Source organism: Diprion similis, chromosome 6, assembly GCF_021155765.1.
Source record: "Diprion similis isolate iyDipSimi1 chromosome 6, iyDipSimi1.1, whole genome shotgun sequence".
NCBI lineage: Eukaryota > Metazoa > Arthropoda > Insecta > Hymenoptera > Diprionidae > Diprion > Diprion similis.
This window is the reverse complement of record NC_060110.1, coordinates 15304283-15327914: the sequence shown is the minus strand read 5'-3', so window position 1 is coordinate 15327914 and position 23632 is coordinate 15304283. Positions and strand designations below refer to the sequence as shown.

Sequence of the window (23632 nt, the reverse complement as noted above, 5' to 3'; positions counted from 1 at the left end):
TATTATCCTTACATTTATTTTCTCCTATGAGCTTCTTGAAGTCATTTGTATTCGTTTATCATATAAAAGTATTTTGATAATATTTGTATTGCTAATCATTCAAAATTGCCTCAAACTTCAAATCATGAGAGTTAATATATTTTGGTTTAAAAAATCTGAAATCCATAAGTGATTCCAAAATTAAATCCATGCGACAACCCTCAATTATGTGTTATTTTAACCTGAAGTCAAGACTGAATACCTGCACTAGAAAAATAACGTAATATATTAGAGTAACTAAGCTAAAACTGACCTAAATGTTTTCATTAATTTCTGAAATTGTGACATTTTATATTAGCAATGCCGATTGATTTTCCCTAGCACAAAAACTTGATTTAAAAGTGGTTCTTAGGAGAAAATATTTTACAGCATCACTTCCGCTTTTCCCTTAAGATTTTGCAGTACAGATTTTGTTTTTAAGCCGTAATTGCATTAACAATCATTGGCATGTAGCTATTTGAGTTCAGCACATCAAATGGGCTATTCCACATTTCACTATAGTTATTTTTTTAAAGCAGCTTTAAAACACGAAACATGTAATAAAATAAACTGTACGTAAAGTTACTTTGTGAAATAAATGAAAAATAAAGTCAATATTTTGCACATTGCATTGATTTTAAAATTATTTGTAATTTCATTTGCATTCTAGTAATCTATGAAAACACATTATAATTGAGCAGTCGTTTTATTTTGTCATATCAATCGTAAAATTGTGACATTTTGTTACAAACATTGCACAGCACTGAAAAAATCCCTGAGTAATGATATTGTGCAAGATATGAGCATATTATGAATTATTGATAACAAGCATTTTATGGGCATATGTCATATCGTTTTCAGTATTGTAATTAGTGAGAAAATTATCTGTAGGAGATACCGTCAGTCTTTTCACGTAAAGATGACTCAAAGAAACAACAAGCTGTCTCTCCAGCTCAACCACATGTGTTGTAGTTAGTTTCGTAAACTTCTTCATCCATTGTTATTTTGTATTTCTGTCTGACATTACGCCTTTTTATTGGCATGTTTATTTTCTCATTTTAAAACCACACTAATAACGTTTTTTATTCTCATTACATACCAACTGCATCTGAGTATTGAATATCATTCACTGAATTGTAATATATCTCTGCAAAACGTGTTTCAAAATTAAACCAAACAAGTGCCTCACATTAACGAAGGCAAAGTGTACGTTTTTCATCGGTTGCGAAATGGTTACTCTTCTGAAATGTGTAAGATCGACATATCGACGAGCCACACCTACTCTTAGTGTAAATTGCTGTTTTTACTATAAGAATACTTGAGTGAAATGGATAATTTTTTCCAACACTGAGATTCAAATCTGGGGTGTCGAAGTTCTTTGAGAAAAGTATTTTCAATGTGATTGCAGCTGCTTACCGAAGACTCTAAGATGGAAAATGAAGTTGAAGTGAGGGCTATAAGAGCTGAACAACAGAATGATGATAAAATACGATATGTTGGTCACAGTAAATTCTATGAAACAACTCCAAACATGGTAACTTCAGAGAAACAGGATCCAATGAAACCAGATGATTATGTAGAAGAAGGTAAGTTTAAATTAATGATCCTTGTCACTTTTCAGTATGTTTTGGTCATTGGATCAAATAAAATGTTTTATATTAGTGGATTGGCAAGTGGTGATAATCATTCTCTTATAGAAATATTTTCAGCATCGCACGTCCAACAGGAATGCACTATTTTTAATGGCGTTACATACCTGGGTGCTGCCGCAATAAATGCGCCTAAATCTGAAGCTGAAATCCAGCGCAATATGGGAATATTGTATGCTGAACAAGCACCAAACTTGGGAATAAAAGTATCTGTCTCTATACCTAGCTGTTCACAAGGCAGTGTTGTGTAAGTTGTCAATCTGAATACTTTGGAGAAGTAACTTCAGGCTTCACAGTTCCACCTTGTTCCCTCAGATTTCTCTGATTTTTATATTTTTTTTGTCGTCTGCTATAAAAAAAACTCATAGTTGAGTATTAATTTCGACCAAATGTATTTTAGAGTACACTATTTTCCATTAAAATCATTAATTTTAATCAGTTTATGAGGTTTTCCTATTTCATTTTACTTACTTGATTTTTACAGTAATATTGCCGCAAGATTCTTAAACCTCTCAAAACTCTGCAAATCAAAGCTGGTTGTGGAGTTGTATTAGCAATTATAATAATTAATTAAAATGCAAAGTGATGCATGTCATTAAATGATTCAACTTATTCTTACTTTTGCACTCTTATGTGTGAAGTTTCGAGGGTACATAAATGTGTTTAACATATGCTTTTATTAAAGACGCTGAAATTTTTCATACCCTAGTACCCGTAATTTTCTATAAAATTGAAAAGAACTGTGAAGTCTGCAATTGGTACCATAGCTTGTTTAAATATGGAAAATTTTTTTGTAATAGCTTATATGATGCTACAAATCAGCAAGCAATGGCACACTACGAAGTCCAGCGTATACTGTTTTATGCACGTGGCGAAGCCACTGGAATATGCGCAGCATGTTTTGCTTTTACATGGTCACATGGGGATACCTTAGAGTCAGCTATTTTCCAGTGCCATGTATTTCGCTGCGACATACCAGAAGCAGTAGGTTTAATTATTGTGATACTTTGTGTGAATGGTATAATTTTCCTAACAAAAGTGTGAAGAGATATGTACAAATGTGTATCGTCAACTTTTATGTATTGTTCATAATTTGCTGCATTTAAGTTACTTAGTCACTTGGAATAAATTAATTGTGCAGGTAGGTCAAGTATCGGCATGTTTTGCCAAAGCCTTTCAAAGAATTCCCCGTTCCATGACAAGTTCGTTGACTAGCAGTGATTTTAATGGATTTAATCCTGGCAATGAAAAAAGCAATTCCCGCGTTTTCATCTTCGAAGTTACAATGGAGGTAAAAGAAGAAGATGGAAAAGGAGGATTCAGCACAGTCCCAAAGGACAGGAATTGCTTCAAATTCAGATGCAATGTTGCCAAGCAAGTTTTTCTAAGCATTCAGCAAGTATCGAGCAAAGAAGGAGGTGTAACTTTGGAAATTGAAAGGTGTTTTGGAGTACTAGTCAGTCCTGGGCGAAATGTAAAGCACAGCGACATGCGTCTTCTCGAGATGGTAAAATAAAATAAAACTATGATTGGATTTATGTGTCGTGATGTTTAAATTGTAAGCTTGTATAAATGCATTATTTGCACATTTAATGAATAACAGTATTTATAATCGTCTAATATTACTAAAATCTCATCACAGCAGGTCAACCCAAACCCAATGGGTCAGGACAAACAATGCTATAATATCTGTGGTCTTTGGGATCCAGCTGATCCGGCTTTAGAGAGTTTGAATGTTGAAATACCTAAGGAGGGTGAAATTTTCATGACAGTCGCAGTAGATCTTGTAATTCGTGGGATAAGAGAACCAGTACGGTTCTTAATCGAGACACCCGTAAAAATTTTTCCACAGAATGAAAGATTTTGGTACTTTAACAAACGCCATTTGGTTCAACAATTTTACCTCAATTCAAAAGAGGTGAACAATTACTGACATTAAATGAATAACCATTGAACCTAGACGCACCATTCCGTTTAATACTCTTGTACTTATTTTTACTTAAACTATGTTATATATAAATCAATATCTAGTTGTGTTTACTCTAGATTATACCTGGAGATGGATCAGAAGTGCATTATGAAGTTCAAAGTATAGAAACGTCTGGGGAGTTGGACCGAAATCGATTGAACCTCGCTTTGAACCTAGCGTCCTTAATCAGATCACCATCTATTACAAGCATAGATACATTAACACCCAAGGAAGAATTTGATTCAGGTATCATTTTCTCTTTAGGGTTAAGAAAAACGAATTCTGCAATATGTCTATGTAAAGGAACCTTTTGTAAGAATGTGTAACTAAGTTTTTTCATCAGAATTCAATCCCATTCTAATTTTCAATTTTAGTTTGACTTTTAATATTCTTATATCATTCAGCAATATCATTCTCATTCACAGATGGAGATGAACCGATGTTGAGCGGTACAGGTGAGGTTTCGAAAGACTGTTCTGCCGATGAGTTAGCCAATTGGGCAGAAGTCTTAGATACGTGGCAGGTAAATGAACAACGGCCTAAGCTTCTTATAAAACTAACGAAGTTAGGAATTCCTGAAGCACTCAGAGCCCAAGTTTGGCAAAGGCTAAGCAATTGTGATAACTCGCAGGAAATGATGGACAAATATCGAATGCTGATCACTAAAGTATGTAAAATGACTTACCATGTACACAGTTACCTGAGCAATGGGAAATGCAGAATGTATTCTAATATTCACTTTCCTATATAGGAAAGCAGCTGTGAGAGTGTTATCTTAAGAGATATAAATAGGACTTTCCCAGCCCATGATTTTTTCAAAGAAACAGGTGGTCTAGGCCAAGACTCACTTTACAGAATAAGTAAGGCATATGCTGTTTATGATGAGGAAGTTGGTTACTGCCAAGGACTCAGTTTTCTCGTTGCTAGTTTACTGTTACATGTGAGTTACAATAGACAAATTATTCAATTGAATTGCATTTAATTTGGTATAAGTTTCCGAAAATTTCATAAATATTCTCCTTCTATTTTTCTAGATGCCAGAGGAGCAGGCTTTCTGTGTGCTAGTTAAACTAATGTACGATTACGGCCTTCGGGATTTGTACAAAGATAGATTCGACAATCTTCACATGCGGTTTTACCAGTTGAATCGTCTCATGGAGGTAACATTTTCATCACCATTCAGATTAGTTAATAATAATAACAACAACAATAATAATAATCACCGTCATTTCCCGGCATACTTGGTAGAGTATGTTCCCAGAAATCTACAGGAGACTTGTATGAGGCAAGGGAAAGAATGGATTAGTGACCATCATTATACTAAACATTATTATCGTATTGTATATCATATATTAGTTTATACAATAGATTTAATTCTAATTGAAATTCTATAATGGAAAATCATTGGATCATCTTAAAAATTCATGGTTATTTTCAAAACTCTGAATGGTGTAACAATATTGCGAACATAAAACTTGGAAAACGTTTTTTTTTTTTTAATAAATACTTTTGATTGCAGGACCAACTACCAGAATTGTACAAACATTTCTGTGATCGTGGAGTAGAAACTCATATGTTTGCTGCACAGTGGTTTCTAACACTGTTCACAGCGAGATTTCCGTTGTATCTAGTCTTTCACATTTTGGATGTATTTTTACTCCAAGGTCTGGACACATTATTCCAAGTGGCCCTTGCGTTATTAACGGTAAGATGATGATATTCAGGAACAAATTCTCTTCCTTTTTTTTCTTCATAATAAATTTTTATCCCTACATATCTAAGTTATACATTAAAAATTGTACTAGTGGAATGACGAATATTCCAACAATTTGGAAGCTGTTGGTCAACTTTGTGAAAATCACTTCAAAACAGTGCATGAAACAATATTAGAGAGAATAATTACAGATACTGTAATAATGTCGAGTGCAATAACATCGAAATGCATAATTGTTATTACTCATTTCAGCTGTGTAAGAAAGAGTTACTTCAGTTAGACTTTGAAAGTATATTGAAATACTTCAGAGTTCACTTGCCAAAGCGTTGTCGTAATGAAGAAGTTTCACGCTACGTGATGAAACTAGCATGTTCAGTTGCGTTGAAGAAACTGAAAAAGTATGAAGCAGAATTCATGACACTAAAAGGTAATTTTATATTCTATGTTTGAACTGCGTGTCTCCACCGCATCTCATGCGTAACTTTCCATTATTCTTGATAGGCTGTTCTTCTTCCTATTGCTTATTCTAATTGGTTGTGAGTGTAATGTAAGATACTCAATAATTCGTTTGTGACGAATTCACAAGTAACCAAGTAACAATACTATGTATTAGGTATCACATCACATACTTAGTAATTGTCTTGTGTACTTGGCCCAGTTGATTTTGATCAACTTAATTAGAACACCTTAGGTAAAATTGATAATGCGAAAGCATGGAGTTTCTTATCGATTACAACATACAAAACATCTATGTAGCCATCTCGTTAAATCTCCTACTACTACTGTAGCTAACTGAAGTTTTATCAAATCTACATGCTTGCAGATTATTTTTCTCACAAATGGCAATGACTTCCATATTCTATATTAACTTGATACTGGTTAGTTTCGTATGGTCCCAGATTTCTCCAATGTTGTTCCATCACGATAGCGTTGTATCAATGCAGCATACCATAGTTCATAATGTAGTTTTCCCTCATGGGCATGAGAGATGAATCAAGTCTAAAAAAATTGTTTATTCTATCATTCCTTCACAAAGATCTTAAGATTTTATACCCGCTTAATTATGGCAGGATCTGATCGAGTTTGGTGTTTTCTTTGTTTTCCTCGAATGTCAAAATTGTTGTTGCAAGAGCTGCTATTATGCTTGTGCACTTGAAAACTACAACAATGAAAAATCGTTAAGGTACTTTTTTACAAAATTTTTAACATTGTGTGCACTCTGTATATTCATAATTTGTGCTCGTTATTATGTCTCGTTATGGCCCAGTGTTACAATCACATGGCACAGGAACATCCGATATTGCTTAATTTAGAAGCGGAAGACTTATGACTTTGTGAATTCCTAACTTCACGAAAAATATGTTATTAATTCGTCCACTACTGCAACTAAGTAACTTCCACTTTTATCACTGCAAATTATCTCTAGGCCTGCATCACCTGATTTTACGTCACCTACGATTCATTGGCTCGCATTGTCATTGTTTTTTGTAGTTATTATTGTAATACTTCTACAGAGTATTTTTCCACTCAAATTCTATGAAACATTATCATTGCCTCGAAACACGTTAGTAAAAATTGTGTCAATTCATTTCGAGAAGCAGTTCTCTTCGAAATATATACATAAGCAACGATGTAGATCGATATAAGAGAATTTGGAATTAAAAAATTAAAATTATAGGGTTATTGTATTATAAAACATTTATAGGATTACGTTAGCTGAATAGTAATGAACAATATTATGTAAATTGTGGAAGAAGGTATTCAGAATAATCAAGAATCTCACAATTGCCGCCATGGGCTCTTAGATTATCCACTGGTATCTGTTGATTTTGAATGCTATAAATTGATCAAAGATCTCTACCCTTGTTATTATTAATGCAAGTCTAAAGCAGTCTTTTGTATATCACTTAGAAAAACGTCAGTCTCTATGATTTATCTTGTCCACAGTGTGTTTTTCTCACATATAATATGTCAGTGTAGCGTTACTTTGGCATTTAAAATTATCAAACCATTTTTGGAGAAAAAAAAGAACCTCGTGAGGTTTGCGGTAGAGCAATTGGAACGAGAGAATATAGTAGACATTGGGAACAATATATGTCGTAGTGGGTAGATTTCAAAAACGTACTTGATGATCGTCACAATAATAAGTGACCAAGCTAGTCTCGTAAGTAGATAAATAGTTTGTAGAGCATGCATGACCTAGGGCTAACTGCTTGTGTATGATGTCCTGGTATTAAATGTCCTAGTCCACGGTAAAGTACCCAAAAACCATTAATTATATAAGAAATAGTAATAATTAAAATATAGTCTTATCTACATAGGTATATGTGTGATATTTAAGTACCAGGTGTGTAGTTTGGAATCTTCGATCTATAAATTATCAAGCATGTCAGATGAATTCTATTAGCTTTCCATTTCTTAATCTGACATACAGGTGGTGGATTCAAGATCTTGCACAACATACTAAAAAATTTAATCGAAAAACTAACAAACGATTTAGACAGAAAATTATATTCCAGAACGAAATCCTGTCTCGGGTGCCAGCGATTCCTTGTGGTTTGCAGATGTAGCAAAAGCAGGGGATTTCGTTAAAATGCCATTAGACAAAATTGAAAAATATGGAAGTCAGTTATCCAATTTTTTTAATCAGAGATTTTCTAGAGCTGACACTTCCGAACTACTGAGCATATCACACATCTGAGAATCCCAAAGAAATAATCTTTTTTTCTACTTTTTTCTTACTTTTATACTTTAGACATTTTATATGTTATGTGGGATAAAATTTGTGTATCAGGTATTCACCGAAATCGACTCAGCAGAGTATGTGTATATTTCTCTCTTCGAAAACGAACAAATTTTCTAGGTATTTCTTACCAAGCAATAAGGATATGCAAAAAGTGATATTACATATAAAGCTTAATTATTTAAAAGGCTGGATAATTATGGATTTTTACCAAATTGGTAAATTAGGGTGAATAGCTTTTTTTCTTGCATTTCATCTACTTATAAGACATTCATCATGAAAAAAATCAACCTGCTTTTATATTTAGTAATCATACGGGTTGTCTTATGTGAATACCTATCAGTCAATTGGACACAGCCACTTTATCTGACAAAAGTTGCATTTCCCTTTGTTTATATTATTTATTACTATTTGTTGAAAATAAATAGCTTCGTTAGTACGAAACATACTTATTTAGTTCTATAAATTATTCCTTCAATCCCATCCCTACACATTTTTTATTTTTTTTTATTTTTATTTTGTTGCTTATTTCAGCATTTTGAAAGCGCATGGTGCATTTTGGGAATGGAGTTTGAATTTGTTAATGTTTAATATACTAATTTTATGTTTTGTCCTTCAACTATCGAAATCGTTATCCATAATTCATACGAAAAATTGTAGTGAAGTCTATTCTTGAAAATTAATAAATTACTGTAGAATTTCAATTATCTACTTTGTTTTTTTCTGATTTATTCAAACAATAGACAGAATTGTTGGATAATGAAGGATTTAGAAAATTGAGGTCACGGTAATCAGGGTTCTACTGTACTGTTCTTGTGATTTTTGGAGAGAATATAAAATTTATGAAATATTCTAATCATATTAGCAGAGGTTCATATTACTTTAGGTAATGTTCGTGCTGAATCAATTATCAGTTGACCCTTTCACTCAATTTAAGCATCCATAAATCTTTTAAAATACATTTTTAATATTATTATGAAATCGATAAAATCTTGTTATTAATTGCTTAAAAGGTGTATAAACAAAAACATTAGATGAGTTTACAAGGTATTCAAACCGATCATTAGGTCTCTGAGGTTCAATAACGTTCTGGGACATAGTTTTAAACCTGGGTCGATTCTACAGAAATCAGTTCTACAGAGCAAGTGTTCTACAGAATATGTTTTACAGACTCGTTTCTGCGGGAATATTTTTCTACAAAAAGGAATTTGAAATTCATATCAGGAATAATCCTACATGAATTGTTCTACCGAATATTTTTCCATTGAATATTTCACTACAGAAATTTTTTGACCGCATGCATGTGTGTAGTACATTCAGAGCAATCATCGAATCGTGGAAATCATACATTCAATCGTCAATCTCGTAGAATTTAATTTAATTTAATCAAAATTATTTGTGTTGAATTTTTGTGTGTTGTGTCGAACAAGTATTGTGTTGGATGTGTGGAATTAGAAAACTGTTCTGTAAAATAATTATCGTATGAAATATTTCATGCAGGATTGATGTGAATCTCGAATTCCTCTCTGTGTGAACATATTTTGCAGAAAAACATTGCTGTAGAAAATATTCTGTACAACATTTACGCTGTAGAATTGATTTCTGTAAAATCGATCCTCCTCCACAGTTTTCAAGTATAGGTATGCAAATAATTCAGCTTAATCAGTTATAATTATTTATTCTTTATTTTTTGAGTGGTTTAGCCTCAAGAAATGTTTAGGTGGAGTCTACTTCACTGTTGTCACGAACAATTCAATGCTTCAGGTCTAAATTATAAAAATTATAATGTTAAAGCTTTGGTATCGAGAAATCAATAGAAAGTAAAATTTTTCTGACCATAAAACATACTCGCCTTCACAGAACCAAAGATATCTATAGGTTCATTCCATAAAACACTTTGTACATACATGGTAAACGTGAACGTCATTCCCTACATACAATACCTAGTAATCAAATGCAAGGTGATCGTTAAAGGTGTATGTACACTGATAAGTCATAGCCAACACAAGACGATCAACTTACGTCAGTTAGTTATGTTTCTAAACTACATAGTGAATGCAGTGGTTATATACATTAGGTCTCTGGTGACTCTAAGAATAGAGAAACATAGACCTGTTATTCATAGCAAGGGTTGTTTCTACTTGAATTTGTTCTACAAACCAAATTTCGGTGATTTTTTGACTGGATTTTGGTTTAAATAGGGGATGCTTACATGTGAATCGAATCTAGAGTACTGCAATTTTATTACTTTGCAAGCAGTTTTATTACTGTGCACGGTCATTATTTCACAAAAAGAAGCTCTTTCAAATTTGATGAACCATTCTTACATAACATTACCTTAGAGACAAACATGATGCAGTTTCTGAATTTGTGATAGAAATATTACATTCAAACTTGACGATATAATTTTCTTTTATCACTAATGTCAATTCTCTTCATTTACAAATAGTAAAGACAATTGCATATCTTGCACTATATACACATTATTTTGCTAACGTCAACAGCAATCCCAGAGCTTAGCGATTAGTTTTGTTACTGGACAGAGCAGAACCAAGACCAACTTGCATAAAAGGCCGAGTATTGTATAGCTATGTACTTTAAGTATCACTTGCACTGACGCGTAATAAAATTAAATCTAATAAAATATTTGAAGGTCAAGCTTTTATAAAATAATTTACTACGTTTCTTGTATACATTGTACATATGCTATATGAGTAATTGGCAGAGATCGATTGTCCTCTGGATTTATTGAATAACTTCAAATGTTTCATATATCACGAGCTAACTTGACGGAGTTTTACTACTTGTAGCATTTGATACACTTTTATTATTGGTAGTATGTAATATAGATATAGTGTAGAAGTGAACATATTAATACTTGTTATAAAATTTCTGCTACTCTATAAACACATACTAGGATTTGAAGATGTGTTTGTCCATTGCTTCGGTAGAATGATTTAAACGCATAAAGTAAATGCAAGTAATAGTCAAGTTCTGATAATTTCAAGTAATGACAAGTTGCAACAGAAGAGCTGTAAAGAATTGTAATACTGATATACTTAAAATTTGTATAATTTGTACTATTCTATGATGAAAAATTCTGTCAAATAATAATTTTGGGAGTCTTAAAATCACATACATATTACAAGTATCTACGTGATCCATTTTTAAGAACAAAGAATTGTCTTTAATCATCCTATCCATTATTCATTTGTATTTTAGTAACACAAGTATAATAATAAATCTGTAATTCAAGCTGGATAGAATGTTATCTGTTAAACGACCACATTACCTTGTGGTTATTTTTAGCAAGATGAACAGTTTGGTTTCATATTATAGCACAGTACATAAATGGTAAAACAGCAGTGAACTGTTCAACTTTTGACTAGCCGTCTATTTAACACAAAGTGTTTTATATCATTTGACTTACACAGGATGTGGTTGAGATGTGCTGTTTAGAAAAAAACGTAGATAATACTAGTATAGGAACAAATCAAGACTTGTCAGCATTCATTTCACAAACATTATCAACATATTTTTAGTTCCTAAAGTACAAAAGGAATATTGACGATAATTATTACAAAACAGCGAATAAACTGCTGACTACAAAGACATAATAATGCCAATATTTCGTACAGAGGCGCAAGAAAATGCTGACGAATACAGTAATGAAGTTGAACAGTTACGTGGAGCTGTGGCGAGAGGTGAAGAAGAGAAGCTACGACTTGAAGCAGAACTTACACAGGTTAAGGAAATGCTACAGAGAGAGGTGACTAAGGCTTGCGCAGAAAATCGCCGGAGTGGTGTGATCATCGCTGAATACAAACAGGTAAATCACATGTAGGAATAATAATTTGGAACTTTATTTCATAATAACGAATGCAGGCAACTGAATCAACATAGAAAATCTTCATGTTATATAACGATTATGTTTTAATATTCCTGCTTACGACACATTACACATAAGATATTTATATTTTCATTTTATTTCAGATTTGTCAAAGATTGGAAGATGACCACAATGCAGCCAAAAGTGCGCTGAATGATTTACGTGTAAGTAAACAAAGCATTATGCAATAAAATGGTTTTTTGAAAGTGTTTTACATGATACTGCACTAAGTCACAGCAATGTACGAAATTCTTCAATTAAGTGAAGTTCGAAGATTTATTCGAGAGTATTAAAACGAATATATTGTTACAGTCTAAAGTTTCTAGCTGTGAGCAGTGTAGAAGTAGCATCGTGCAATCTCCCAAAGCGCTACCTGATTCGACGCAGAATATGGAAAACAGAATCGATTCAGTACTGCATAGAGCTCAGGAACGAGTTAGGGAGTTAGAATTGGAATTAGCACAAACTAAATTGGCTCACGTAGAGGCTGAATGCAGAAACCAGGTTCGTAAGACGCCTTGATTTTTCCTTTTTTCTCCCCTAATATTGATGTGTACCCATTAACAGTTATATAGTAGACATACGTCACAGTTGTACAGGTTTCTAAGGGTATTTATTTTTACACAGGATCTAACACATCAACTCCATGCCACTGCTTCCGAGCTCCAAGCTGCGAGGAATAGTTGGCCATGGCTCAGTAAAACTTTGTCTAGTATAAAAGAAGCTGCTAATAAACGTGATGTAGTTGGTCCCGGCATTTTGAGACGTGACAGTGCTCCTGGAGGAGACGTAAGACAGACAATACATTCTCAGAGCCGTGATAATCTGAAGGAAGTTGTCTGAATTGGTAAGTCTGAAATTTATGAGGAAATGTTATGCGATTATGAAACTGTATCGACTCAAAATATATTAGCAAAATGAGGATAGTGTGTGAAGATTTCCTTCGTGATTTAATTTCAGCATGTAACTGAAACCAGATTGAAGTCCACAGAAAAAATATTGTGCAGTGCACATAAAAAAGATCTGTATATGAAGTGCATGTTCATATAGTTAAATGATAAGCTAAACACATGTAGAACATAATTACACATGCAGGATTCCATAGTACATTATATAAATTCACATAAAGACATTATTACTAAAAAAATTTATTACAATAATGAGATTAATAATTTTTTTTAATTAAGCGCTATTATACCAGTAGAATATCGTGAAACAATATTATCAATATTGTTTGGGTAAATTTGTTTTGTAGTTGCCATAGTACATTGTTAATTCATTAGTAATTAACTGTAATTACTCATTTGATATTAAATCAACAATTTTGCACAGTTAAAAAATAATATAATAAAAACGTAATACATAGAAAACATCCAAGACATTAGAAAATACCATTATACGTGTTTTATAAAAACTAGTTTAAACATATTAAACTGCATACAATGGGAAAATATACCGATGGGCAGGTACTCTCCATTGGCAGTCAACATTGTCAAAGATACATTTTCACCATTCCTTTGGTAAAAATGGACTTACCATTCTGAGGCCATATTGTGAATCAGGTTTCAAATCTTGGACATGTGTATGTATAAAAAAGAATAACCAAAGTCCAATTTTCTGAGATTATTTCTTGAAATGCAGTCGTAAATACGATCCTTAATATTCAATCATGGGTGATTGACGATATGCATATATGTTTTCTAAGAGAGCTTTTTTATGGAGTGTGTGTGTTAATATATGACAAAGTCATAATGAGATATGTTACCTCGGTATGTCTTACACTTTCTCTGGTTACTACACTTTTTTTGAAAAATGATTAGTTTATTTGAATAGAATAGATTTAGTTACCCTGTCATTTTTTATTCATGAGTAAGATCATTTTTTTTTATGACCGATGCATTTCTTAGAAAAATGTCCATAAAAATTGAAACAAATACACAACAATTCTACTGTAAAGGTAGAAGGTTTATTCCAACTGAAAGTGACGTGAACGGCCACAGCCGGTCAAGAAAGGCCGTACAGCCCTCGTCGGGGATTTTACTGAAAATTAGTCTCCAGTTCTTTTATGAAACACTAATTCATGCCAAATATGAGGCCACACTCGCAACTATAATACAAGTTATCAATAAAAAAGTGATTTTTCAAACTGTATTCTGCTCTTTCAATTTTGAGCTCTAATGTGACATAGTTTTTTCATCAAATTCAGTTGCTTGGAAGAAAGGATAAAAACAGAAATTGAGAAACAATTTTTTTTTTTATTATCCGAGTTATAATAGCAGGCCAAACCTAATATTTGGTACAGATTAGTGTTTCGGTATGAGAAAACTTTACACCAATTTTGAGTAAAATTTTGATCAGGGGCTTATCCCCATTCTTAACCGGCTATGACCTTTGTGTACTTACGTGTCACTGAATCAATAAAGATGAGGTTTAACAAATAAAGTTGCATAATTGAAAGGTTAGTAATCAGTAGAATCCAAGTTCAAAACTAATTATTGTTTTCAGAAATTTTTCAAAACACGAGTAGTTCCAATAAATAGGAAATCCATTGAAAATAACCACATACTGCAGATACAACCAGACACATGATTATAAATTTCATTTAGAGTTAGCTCACTGTCACTGGTGTTCTAATATTTGCAATATCAAAGTATTCCAAAAAATTTGTAACAAAAAAATAAAATGACAGTAAATATGTGAGAACAATATTTGAAACCTTATTATGCAAGTGACTCTGGGTTACACTGATAGTATTAATATTATGATTTAAAACCAGTTAGATGACACAATAACTGTATATATTAATATAATAAGCAATCAACTGATCATATAAAAGTTACAGTGATTATATTGATACATGTTACCTTGTACAACTTGTAATTTTATTCCACCGCTATTGAAATAAACAATGCGACTGAATAAAATAGGTCAATTATTTACATACCTTAGTTTGACCTATTTTAGTTTAATGAAGCTAAAACTACAGGTAATTCTTATTTCCTTAGTCGTCGATATATGTGCATAAATATTTGGACACTTTGATTCTATCCAGTATCATTGCTCGAGTGATACAATAAGTAATGTACTGCGCTTGTTCTCTATCCATCCAGGTTGAGTAATTAAGACACATTAATCACTTTCTATAAATTGTCGGACACTATAATTATGCTATTATTGATCTTCTTTTTAAAGATCACCTGTTTGAAAATTTTGGTATTATAAACCTAGTATCTCTTGATATTATGTATTCAAGTGTTATTGTTTGAATTAAAAATGAATATATTTATACAAAATCTGTGGTAAATTTTTATTTTTTAAGTCCAAAGTCTTCATATCATTCAAGGAATATACAATGATATGTGAATTCAGTCTTAGAATATTTTATACATGACAACTTCTAAAAATTACCATCTGACAAGATTTACCCTATTCAGCTCTATCATTCAAATCTGAGAATATTATAATTAAAAGCTAAAGAATTATAGATTATATCAATTTGAATTTCGCTTTTATCCAATATTATCATAAAGCATGACGATAAAGTGATGATTGAAAGCAACACAGACTTATTATTGAAGTTCAATCATTACTAACGGTTTCAACTAATAATAAATCGAATCGATGAGTATCATTCATTTTAAACTTTGCACAAAGCATAACATATCGTAAATTCTGTTGGATGAGAAAAAAATTGAGTGCATCGATCATGTAACAATGAATTTAAAGCTTCGACATTTAGTACCTTTATGGGAAAATATATAACATAGTTTAAGTAGATTATTGAAGTACTGGCAAACAAATTTTTTCTCACAGTCAAATCAATCTAACAATATTGCGGCTGTCTTATAATATACAGCGAGCGAATTTCTCACTTTTATTATTGATAACTTACATTGCTGAAAAAGCTGCAATTGTTTAAAATCACAATAAAAATTCAAGAATCACAGATTATTTGATTTATAAAAAACATGTTTGTTCTAAATAGCTGCTAATTTTCCAAACAATACAAGTGTAACAAGCTGAGCACGTAACACAAGTTTTGATATTTATGTACAAGTATAGACATACAAAGCTCAATAACATACTTTTATGCAGTTGCAACATCTATGTGTTATTAATTGTTACAGGTCAGAAGATATTGGTAAATACATGTACAAATTATCTTTCTATGGAAAAAAGATCCAATGTTAAATGGCGTCAAGGTTTTCATAGATTTCAAATGTAGTCTGGCCCTAAACAATTACATTATATAGTAGATGATTGTATGGTTTTGTCGAGGGTTTTGTACATAAAAATCTTGTATTGTCTCCTTTTTATACGGCGACGCTAAAGCACATTGTAAGCTCAATAGATATTTTCAACATTCTCGATATTTATTCAATCTTAACCGTCTTCAAGCACAATACCTTTATTAATTTTATCATATCTTAATGACGTAAAAAAAAATATTAACAAAGTCGTATCTAGTTCTTTCATTTCAAATACAAACGAATGCACGTAAAAATTAAATTATGCATCATATCTAACAAATGTTGGAAATGATATAACCAATGATAATGAATTTCGGTAGTTTTCGAAAATAACTGGAAGTCTTGTGGATCAAGAGATTTATGACTTGCGGCGCCGGAAATCGCGATGTTAAATACTCAAGAAGAATACACAGATTTCGTTGGAATATTTTTTGCACATCACCTGGTTGTGAACATGGTTCATTACTTGGTACAAAGATTACTTGCGCCATCTTTTAGTTTTATTCGATGTATAACAAAGGTAGTAAAAATATTATAATATGCATACATAGTCTTTATTTCTACATATCAAGATTGAGGTCTCATTTGCACAGAATTTGTTAAACTGCCAATATACTCAAACCGTCGCAAAATATCTCAAATGTTTGGAGTAAATTTTGCAATTTTAAACTTTTAGTTGGCACTTGAAAGAAAGTCATAGAACGTAAAATCAGTGTTTAATAATCAGTTTCCAAAACAAAATATTTATACTTGCTAATTTAAATATCAGTTACTCATCCATCTTCAAATTTTCTGAAAAGTATGTGACTTCAATAAGAAAAGTCATCTGAATATATTTCAATATTATTACATAGGTAAAACAGTTGTAATAATCCTTGTCAAATCAACTTACCATATCAGCACAACTCTTTTCGTTCATTTTAGTAATCACGGATCACCACCTGCTCTCCAATCCCTTCTTGGATTCATGTCACTATGATCCTCAGTTTCATTGCTTGAAACAGAAGTGGCATCATCAGCATCGTCATCCTCAATATCGCTATCATCTTCTACCGAGCTGCTATCAAATCCCTCGTCGTTGTCTGCATTTACATTTGCAGCATCTCCACCTACAACAAATAAGATTTGTCTAAACTCTGCACATTGATCTTTGGATCGAAAAATAGATTTCATGGATTTGAAATAAGCTGAAGAGACTATTGTACCATTAAAATAGGTGATCTGCTGGATAATCATATCTACTATTAAGAAATCTCACCTGCTTGCGCTTGAAGAGGCAGATGCAATTGTGCATGTGCACCCCCAATATTTTCCAGATCTATGGGATTAGCCATCTCTAGTATTCTTAACAGCCACATTGGAAATCCATTTTGTAGCACATAAATATCGTTTTCATTCTCTATGTCATTTTCAAGTACATCAATTAGTGGTTGTAGATCATCTAGGTTGTCATTTGCCTCGAATGCAATTACGTTGTTTCCTTCATCATCTCTGTTATTATTTGCCAAGTCACCATTTTCAACTTCAACGAACTCGTAAAATCCTGGTACAGGTACTTCCCCAACACTGGTTGAATCTGAATCTGATATTCTGTCATTTGCAATGCTTGATAACTCACATTCAGGTGTAACGTCATGTGCAGAAGCCGAATTTGGGTAACCAGAATCCATTATTTCTGGAGACCAACTGTTAGGTGGTGTATCCAACGATTCTGGTGAAAATGATTTTGAATCTGTATATTCTGCCGCTCTCAAGGGTTCCGATTCGTATTGTAATTGATTTCGATCCTTTTTCATTTTTCCCACATTGTATAGAGTTACAGTTTCATTACTTGGAATTGATTTGAAGTTCGATAAAAGCACTGGTTGTGATTGACTTGCATGTGTATTAAAAATATCAGTAAGTGGTAGCTCTTCATTTTTTATTTCACTTGAAAAATCAAATGAATTCAAATGATTCGAGTGTCCCTGAAATGAGGTGAGTGAAAGTGAAGATAGATCTCTATCAGGATTTAGACATTCTGTTGTAACCTGAACTGTTGTCACATGATTACTGTTCTGAGGTTGTTGACTGAGAATTTGCGTTGCATTTAAGTCAATGTCACAATTTCTACCTGCATTTTGAACGTAATCCACATTTTTAATTGTGTGAACTAATTCTGTTTCAGCAGACATGAGTGGTGAACTTGTAGCCAGTTTCCTTTGTGATTCTAAAGTAGCTTCTAATTTACGTTTAGTCACATCAACTTTTTCCGATAAGGTCTTTGTGGAATCAGTCAAAGTTTTTGTTACGACGTATATGTCTAGCCTATGATCTGATTGACTAACAAAACTGTCAGTTGCGGTTTTAGAACTCGATACATTATTTATACTGTCGACGAAAGTTTCTGAAGTCATGTTTGCATTAAAAGCAGATGATTCATCTAAATTTGCAGTTAGGTTTGCCAAGTTACTATCTGACACTGCTATTGACGGAAGATGATCTGTATTAAAGGCTGGTTCGATTTCTTTACACTCTGGTAATAATGCAGATGTACTCTGATTTACCACCGCAAACTGGTATTGTATAGTCGTACTACCTTCTGTACGAGGATCCGAATGGATTTTTTCCATTTCTAAATGATCTTCATCTTCTGGAATATTTACAGAATAATCATCAGCAACATTCACTGAATAATTTCTTTTTTTCGTAAGTTCACAATGAAATTCAACGTTTGTTCTACCAGGCACCCGGTCACTGGAAGACAATGTCGCACTGGCGTTATCAAATGAGCTTATTGTTTGGTCTAAATTTGCATCGATATCTTCGTTTAAAGTGTGTTGCAGTGGAACATTCATTGTATGTTCACAATAGTGATCTGATGTTTTCGATGTGTGACTTATTGCTTTACCAGTTTCTCCTTCATCACTTCTCCCTTTACTAGATATAGTTGCGTCACTGTCAGACGCTGTTACTTCATTAGGATTGTCTGCAGTATCGTTTCCACCTTTTAGTACAACAATATCTCGTTGATACATGGGGTTTGTTTCTGCCACATACCATCTATCTACATTGCTACTTGCAGTACTTGCAGTTCCAGATAAACTGATATCGCTACTGCTTTGCAAAGAGAGTTGACTCGTACTTGAAAAAACGTTTTCAACAGTTCTTAACTCTAAGTAAATTGAGTCATTTTTGATTAACTTTTCACCTGTAAGAATATCACATTTTAATCATTCAATTCCTAAGCAATCTTAAAATTTAATTTAGCCCTAATTATGTGTTAATAATACCTTCGAATGAGGATTTTTTTTGTAAGATAGAATCATCTTTGGAGGAAATGTCTTTTTTCGACTTTTTTAGGACTTGCTCCATCACAGGTTCACGACCTTGAATTTCAGAATCTCTGCCTTTAATCATAAGGAATTGTTGCACAATATCTGGAGCGCTTTGGAGCAGAGGTACACACCTGTACTTGCCTACACTCTCCTGCTCTGAAAGTTCTTGTGCCTTATCGTTACCTGCCATCTGATTTTGATAAGAATCTGCTAATATCTGAGGTGTACTTGTATATTTTGGTTGAAGATCCAAACTGCAGTCACTTATACTTTTGAATGACATGCTATCTTGGCTTTTCATCCCTTCAAATCTGTCTATTTCTTTGTTAAGCAAATTGGTTTGTAATTTCTGAGAATGAGGATCTACACTATCATATGAAACATAGAGATGTTTACAAGTATCGCTTCTAGCTGGGGGGAAATCAGAGATGCTTAGATAGGAGCCTTCATTGTCAGTGTGTAAACACTCAATGCTTGTGCTACATTGTAGATTATGGTTGTCGTGACTGTAAGACGTAGATTCATTACAATTCTGTGTAATGCTATCAACGCTTAATTTCAAGTGCTCTCTGTCATTATTGAAAGATCGTTCATTTTCCAAAGATCTCTTTTCCTTTAATAATAAATGTTCATTATCAATCAGCAAACTTTTTTCACAAGATAACAGCAATGTTGCCTCTTCGGTTGAAACAGAAGATGTTTCGTTCACATCTGAATAAAAGTCGGTATCTAAATTTGCTTCGGTTTCTTTGCAGCTTGATGGAGAATTAGTAGATAGTATTCTCTTCACCTGATTATATGGCAGACATGTGTCTATTTGTAAATCATCAGTTTTAATATCATTTTCTGTTGCAACCAGATTGGAGCACGCTACTAATTCTGAACTGCATTCAGTTTCATCCTGCATATGTTGCGAAAAATTTGGAACAGGATTAACTAATGGGCTAGCCTGTTCATTTATTTCACAATTTTCAATACCCCTCACGCATGTTCCTGTATAACATCCTTCATTTTGTGACAAGCTTTGTAAGCTTTCTTTAGGTAAATTATGGTTTTTTATTGCAGACAAGGAGTGATCACCGTCATTCTCTAGAGACTGTAGTGTCTCTGATAAACCAGACACAAGAAGTGGTAGGGACAAGTTTTGTTGCAACGAATTGTGCATGTTACTAGAATCATTAGAGGAACCGATATTTGTGGGATCTGATTCAATCGGAACAGAATTACTGGACAGCTCTGTTTCAGCACTAAAAGTACTAGGTGTTATGTCCAACTGGTCTTGTGATGAGTTCAATAATGGATCTTCATTATTCGAATCTTCCATATTCAACTGACTTTCTGAACTATCACCAGGATTTTCTGTAACATGGATATCAGAGCGCACCAGGTTGTTCTCGTTCAGATTTAAATTGCTGCTACGAGTATCACTATGCACTTCATTATCCCAATTTTCATCTTCATCTGTATAATTTTCTGTATTTCTTTCCATGTAAGTATTAAAATGATGACCAGGGGGAGCGCCTACTTCCGAAGTATCCCAATCATTTTCATTTTCGTGGTGCCGATAGTCATTATCTAGAAAATCATCAACATCCCAGTCGGAGTTTGTCGAGAATCCAGATTGCGGAGGCACTAGAACGACAGGTCCATCTTCTCTATCTGCAATTGCCCACTGTGCTTCCTCCAGTATACTTCTGAGTATATCAACTGATATGCGAAATTTTTCAACCGAAAACATCAGTTTTGTCAGTGGGATTTCCTCTGCCAGCTCTTCCTCACGTGATGAAAATAAACGTATATAGTAAACAGCTTCGTCTAGTATTTTCTGTTCGTCTGAACGGTTATCTGTTCTGTACGGGTATTCGTGGAAGACAACTGTCTTTAATAAACCATCAAGGCCCTCGACTTCCTCATTTTGTGGTAATTGGGTGTGACGATGAAATACTGCCATTTGAGAACATGATCCCAACATTTCAGTACCTGGAGGCCCAGCGCCAATTCCGTGAAAGCTTACTTCATAATCAGGATAAAGTAAGATGATGTTGTTAGCCCTGTAAAAAAGGGAATTCCACATGACTATTACAAATTTGTGAAAAATGATCAGAGATAATAATAAATAAAATATTTTGAAGTTTGCAAAGTTTGCTGCACAAGAAAATTTAAGCACACTCATGCTATGAATGAAATGAATAACTGAATGTACCAATCCTGAAACTGTGCTCTTGTCCATTCAAACTTGTGGTCGGGATGTCGAAAGCCATTCCTGTTCTTAAATAGAACATTGAAATCTGCATTGGGCGTTGTTATAATAGCTACTTGGGGTTTGATGAATCCAAAAACATTGCGTGGAAATGTTTCCAATTCGTTTGCATGCAAATGTTCAATTCTGAAAAAAAGAAATGCAGTATTAACTGTTGCTATCCCGAGTCGCATATGATCAAAATTGACAAATAAACCTTATACCAGCGGACATTAATCATTCTAACTGATATGAATGAGAGAGTATGAAATTAACAATGACCTCAATAACATATACAGTACACGTAATTTTAATGTCTCCCGATATGTCCAAGAAAAGTTTTTCGCATAAACTGATTTTAAAAATAAGTGTATCCTTAAAACTTACAGTTCGATGCAAATAACAGCGTCAGAGTTTGCTAATTTTTTATCGTTGTGCGTGACACTACCCTCGCAAACATGGATTGTAAGAGGTTCAGTTCTGGGAGCAAGATAATCACAATGTAAAGGTGCAACCTTTGTCTGAAAAGTTTCCAGCAACGGCCTGTCCACGTCTACACAAATAATTTCTTGTATACCTTCTGTATTTTTCAAATGTATTGCAAAAGTGAGCTCAGCACAGCCAAAGTCTATCACCTAGAACAGACCAGAAAATAATTGAGCAGTGATATTTAAAGTAGTAAAACCAAAGGTGGAAACTTAGTTTATCGATGCTGAAATTTGAGGCCAGATTAACGAAGACTGCTGGGCAACTAACAATATTACTACGAGTAAAATTGTGATAATTACATGATATTACGTCTCAGTATTTGCGTTATATCTGCTATATTGATCTCTTAATGGTATTGATTATAGTTAACTTTTGCCATTATTCTCTCTAGTATTGTCGTCGATTCATATTGCTAAATAATGACGGACTGTTAGTTATCTATTACATCTTCCTTATGGTCGCAGCAAGCATGACAGGAAGTAGGATTGCCTTTAGAATGATTTCTACTATTCCGCAAGTGGTAGAAAGAAGAAAAATGACTGCATCAGCGAGTGACTTGGTTGTGAAGTGAAGTCTTAATAGGCTAGGTCACGTATCGTTTTACCATCGGATAAGAGTAAAGATAATCATACCTTTCGAATCTTCCTGTGGTAATGAGCGCTGACTAGAACATCATGTACAGCGTTGTATCTCTGGACGTATACAGGAGGAAAGAATTTCACTTTAAAATCCCCCACAACGTGTTCATCTTCAGGGGGAAAATCATAATCCGCCTCAGTGACGTTCAAAGGTTGATTTGTGACCGATATTTCTCCAGTTTCGCCGTAACGAGCATAAAAATTCCGATAAACATATCTCCCGAAGTAATAGAGAGCGTGGAACAGTACAATTATCATTTCTGATTGCTTCTTATCGCCAAATTTTACACCAACAACATCTTCGCACGTTGTTTGACAGTCACGGCAGAACGGACATGTTGCTTCGTCTGTTGGCGGTCGATATGCTTCACGCCGATTGGTCGAGGTATTTTAAACTAACCATAGACAGTCCTCGTTACTCGCAACGATACCGGCTGCTGGAACCAATAGTCGATCAGTTAATTTGACACCAGTTGAAACTGAAACCCGTGATTCTCGTTCGAACAGCATGTCTCGGTATATTTTGTTAGTTTAGGCTTATCATAGAGCGAAGGGGGTGAGACATTTTGAAAAGTTTACGAGGGTGAACGTGGGTGGTTATTGTTTCTACGGAAAGAAGTATTAAGCGAAACCAAGTTTGGACGAAACAGGTAAACTAGCAATTATTTGTAATGTTGAATTTTTTTTTTTTTTTTTTTATATGCCGATTCGGCTCCG

General features: G+C 33.5%; 2 protein-coding genes and 1 long non-coding RNA gene across 11 annotated transcripts in view; 1 reads left to right on the top strand and 2 right to left on the bottom strand.

The window, feature by feature from the left end:
* Positions 1 to 13568, top strand: part of LOC124407276 (rab GTPase-activating protein 1) — a 38911-nt gene extending 25343 nt beyond the window's left edge. For 4 of the 8 annotated variants that reach the window (XM_046883266.1, XM_046883265.1, XM_046883262.1 and 1 more), the window contains exons 3-17: positions 1427 to 1604; positions 1716 to 1914; positions 2468 to 2651; positions 2809 to 3174; positions 3310 to 3585; positions 3714 to 3882; positions 4062 to 4303; positions 4388 to 4576; positions 4671 to 4796; positions 5156 to 5341; positions 5603 to 5777; positions 11732 to 11922; positions 12087 to 12146; positions 12295 to 12486; positions 12610 to 13568. In XM_046883266.1, the coding sequence (XP_046739222.1) occupies positions 1427 to 1604; positions 1716 to 1914; positions 2468 to 2651; positions 2809 to 3174; positions 3310 to 3585; positions 3714 to 3882; positions 4062 to 4303; positions 4388 to 4576; positions 4671 to 4796; positions 5156 to 5341; positions 5603 to 5777; positions 11732 to 11922; positions 12087 to 12146; positions 12295 to 12486; positions 12610 to 12825 (2949 nt within the window). In that variant the 3' untranslated portion in view covers positions 12826 to 13568. Of the gene's footprint in view, positions 1 to 1426; positions 1605 to 1715; positions 1915 to 2467; positions 2652 to 2808; positions 3175 to 3309; positions 3586 to 3713; positions 3883 to 4061; positions 4304 to 4387; positions 4577 to 4670; positions 4797 to 5155; positions 5342 to 5602; positions 5778 to 7869; positions 8552 to 11731; positions 11923 to 12086; positions 12147 to 12294; positions 12487 to 12609 lie in introns of those variants that run through there. The other 4 variants (XM_046883263.1, XM_046883267.1, XM_046883269.1 and 1 more) reach the window with 4 other exon arrangements.
* LOC124407282 lies at positions 2686 to 16459 on the bottom strand. Its single transcript, XR_006929304.1, has 3 exons — positions 16017 to 16459; positions 10028 to 10036; positions 2686 to 2696 (listed from the first exon to the last, which is right to left on the bottom strand). It is a non-coding gene; the product is annotated as an uncharacterized LOC124407282 (long non-coding RNA).
* A 47-nt stretch (positions 16460 to 16506) lies between these two features.
* Positions 16507 to 23244, bottom strand: LOC124407275. 2 transcript variants are annotated; one of them, XM_046883260.1, is made up of 7 exons: positions 22910 to 23244; positions 22176 to 22423; positions 21753 to 21935; positions 19505 to 21600; positions 17491 to 19422; positions 17125 to 17341; positions 16507 to 17024 (listed from the first exon to the last, which is right to left on the bottom strand). In XM_046883260.1, exons 1-6 carry the CDS (start codon positions 23171 to 23173, stop codon positions 17160 to 17162), a joined length of 4905 nt encoding a protein of 1634 aa, XP_046739216.1. In that variant the 5' UTR covers positions 23174 to 23244; the 3' UTR covers positions 16507 to 17024; positions 17125 to 17159. The 2 variants fall into 2 exon arrangements, with proteins under 2 accessions (XP_046739216.1, XP_046739217.1); XM_046883261.1 differs by lacking the exon at positions 16507 to 17024 and having other exon boundaries at positions 17111 to 17341.
* Positions 23245 to 23632: the final 388 nt, after the last annotated feature.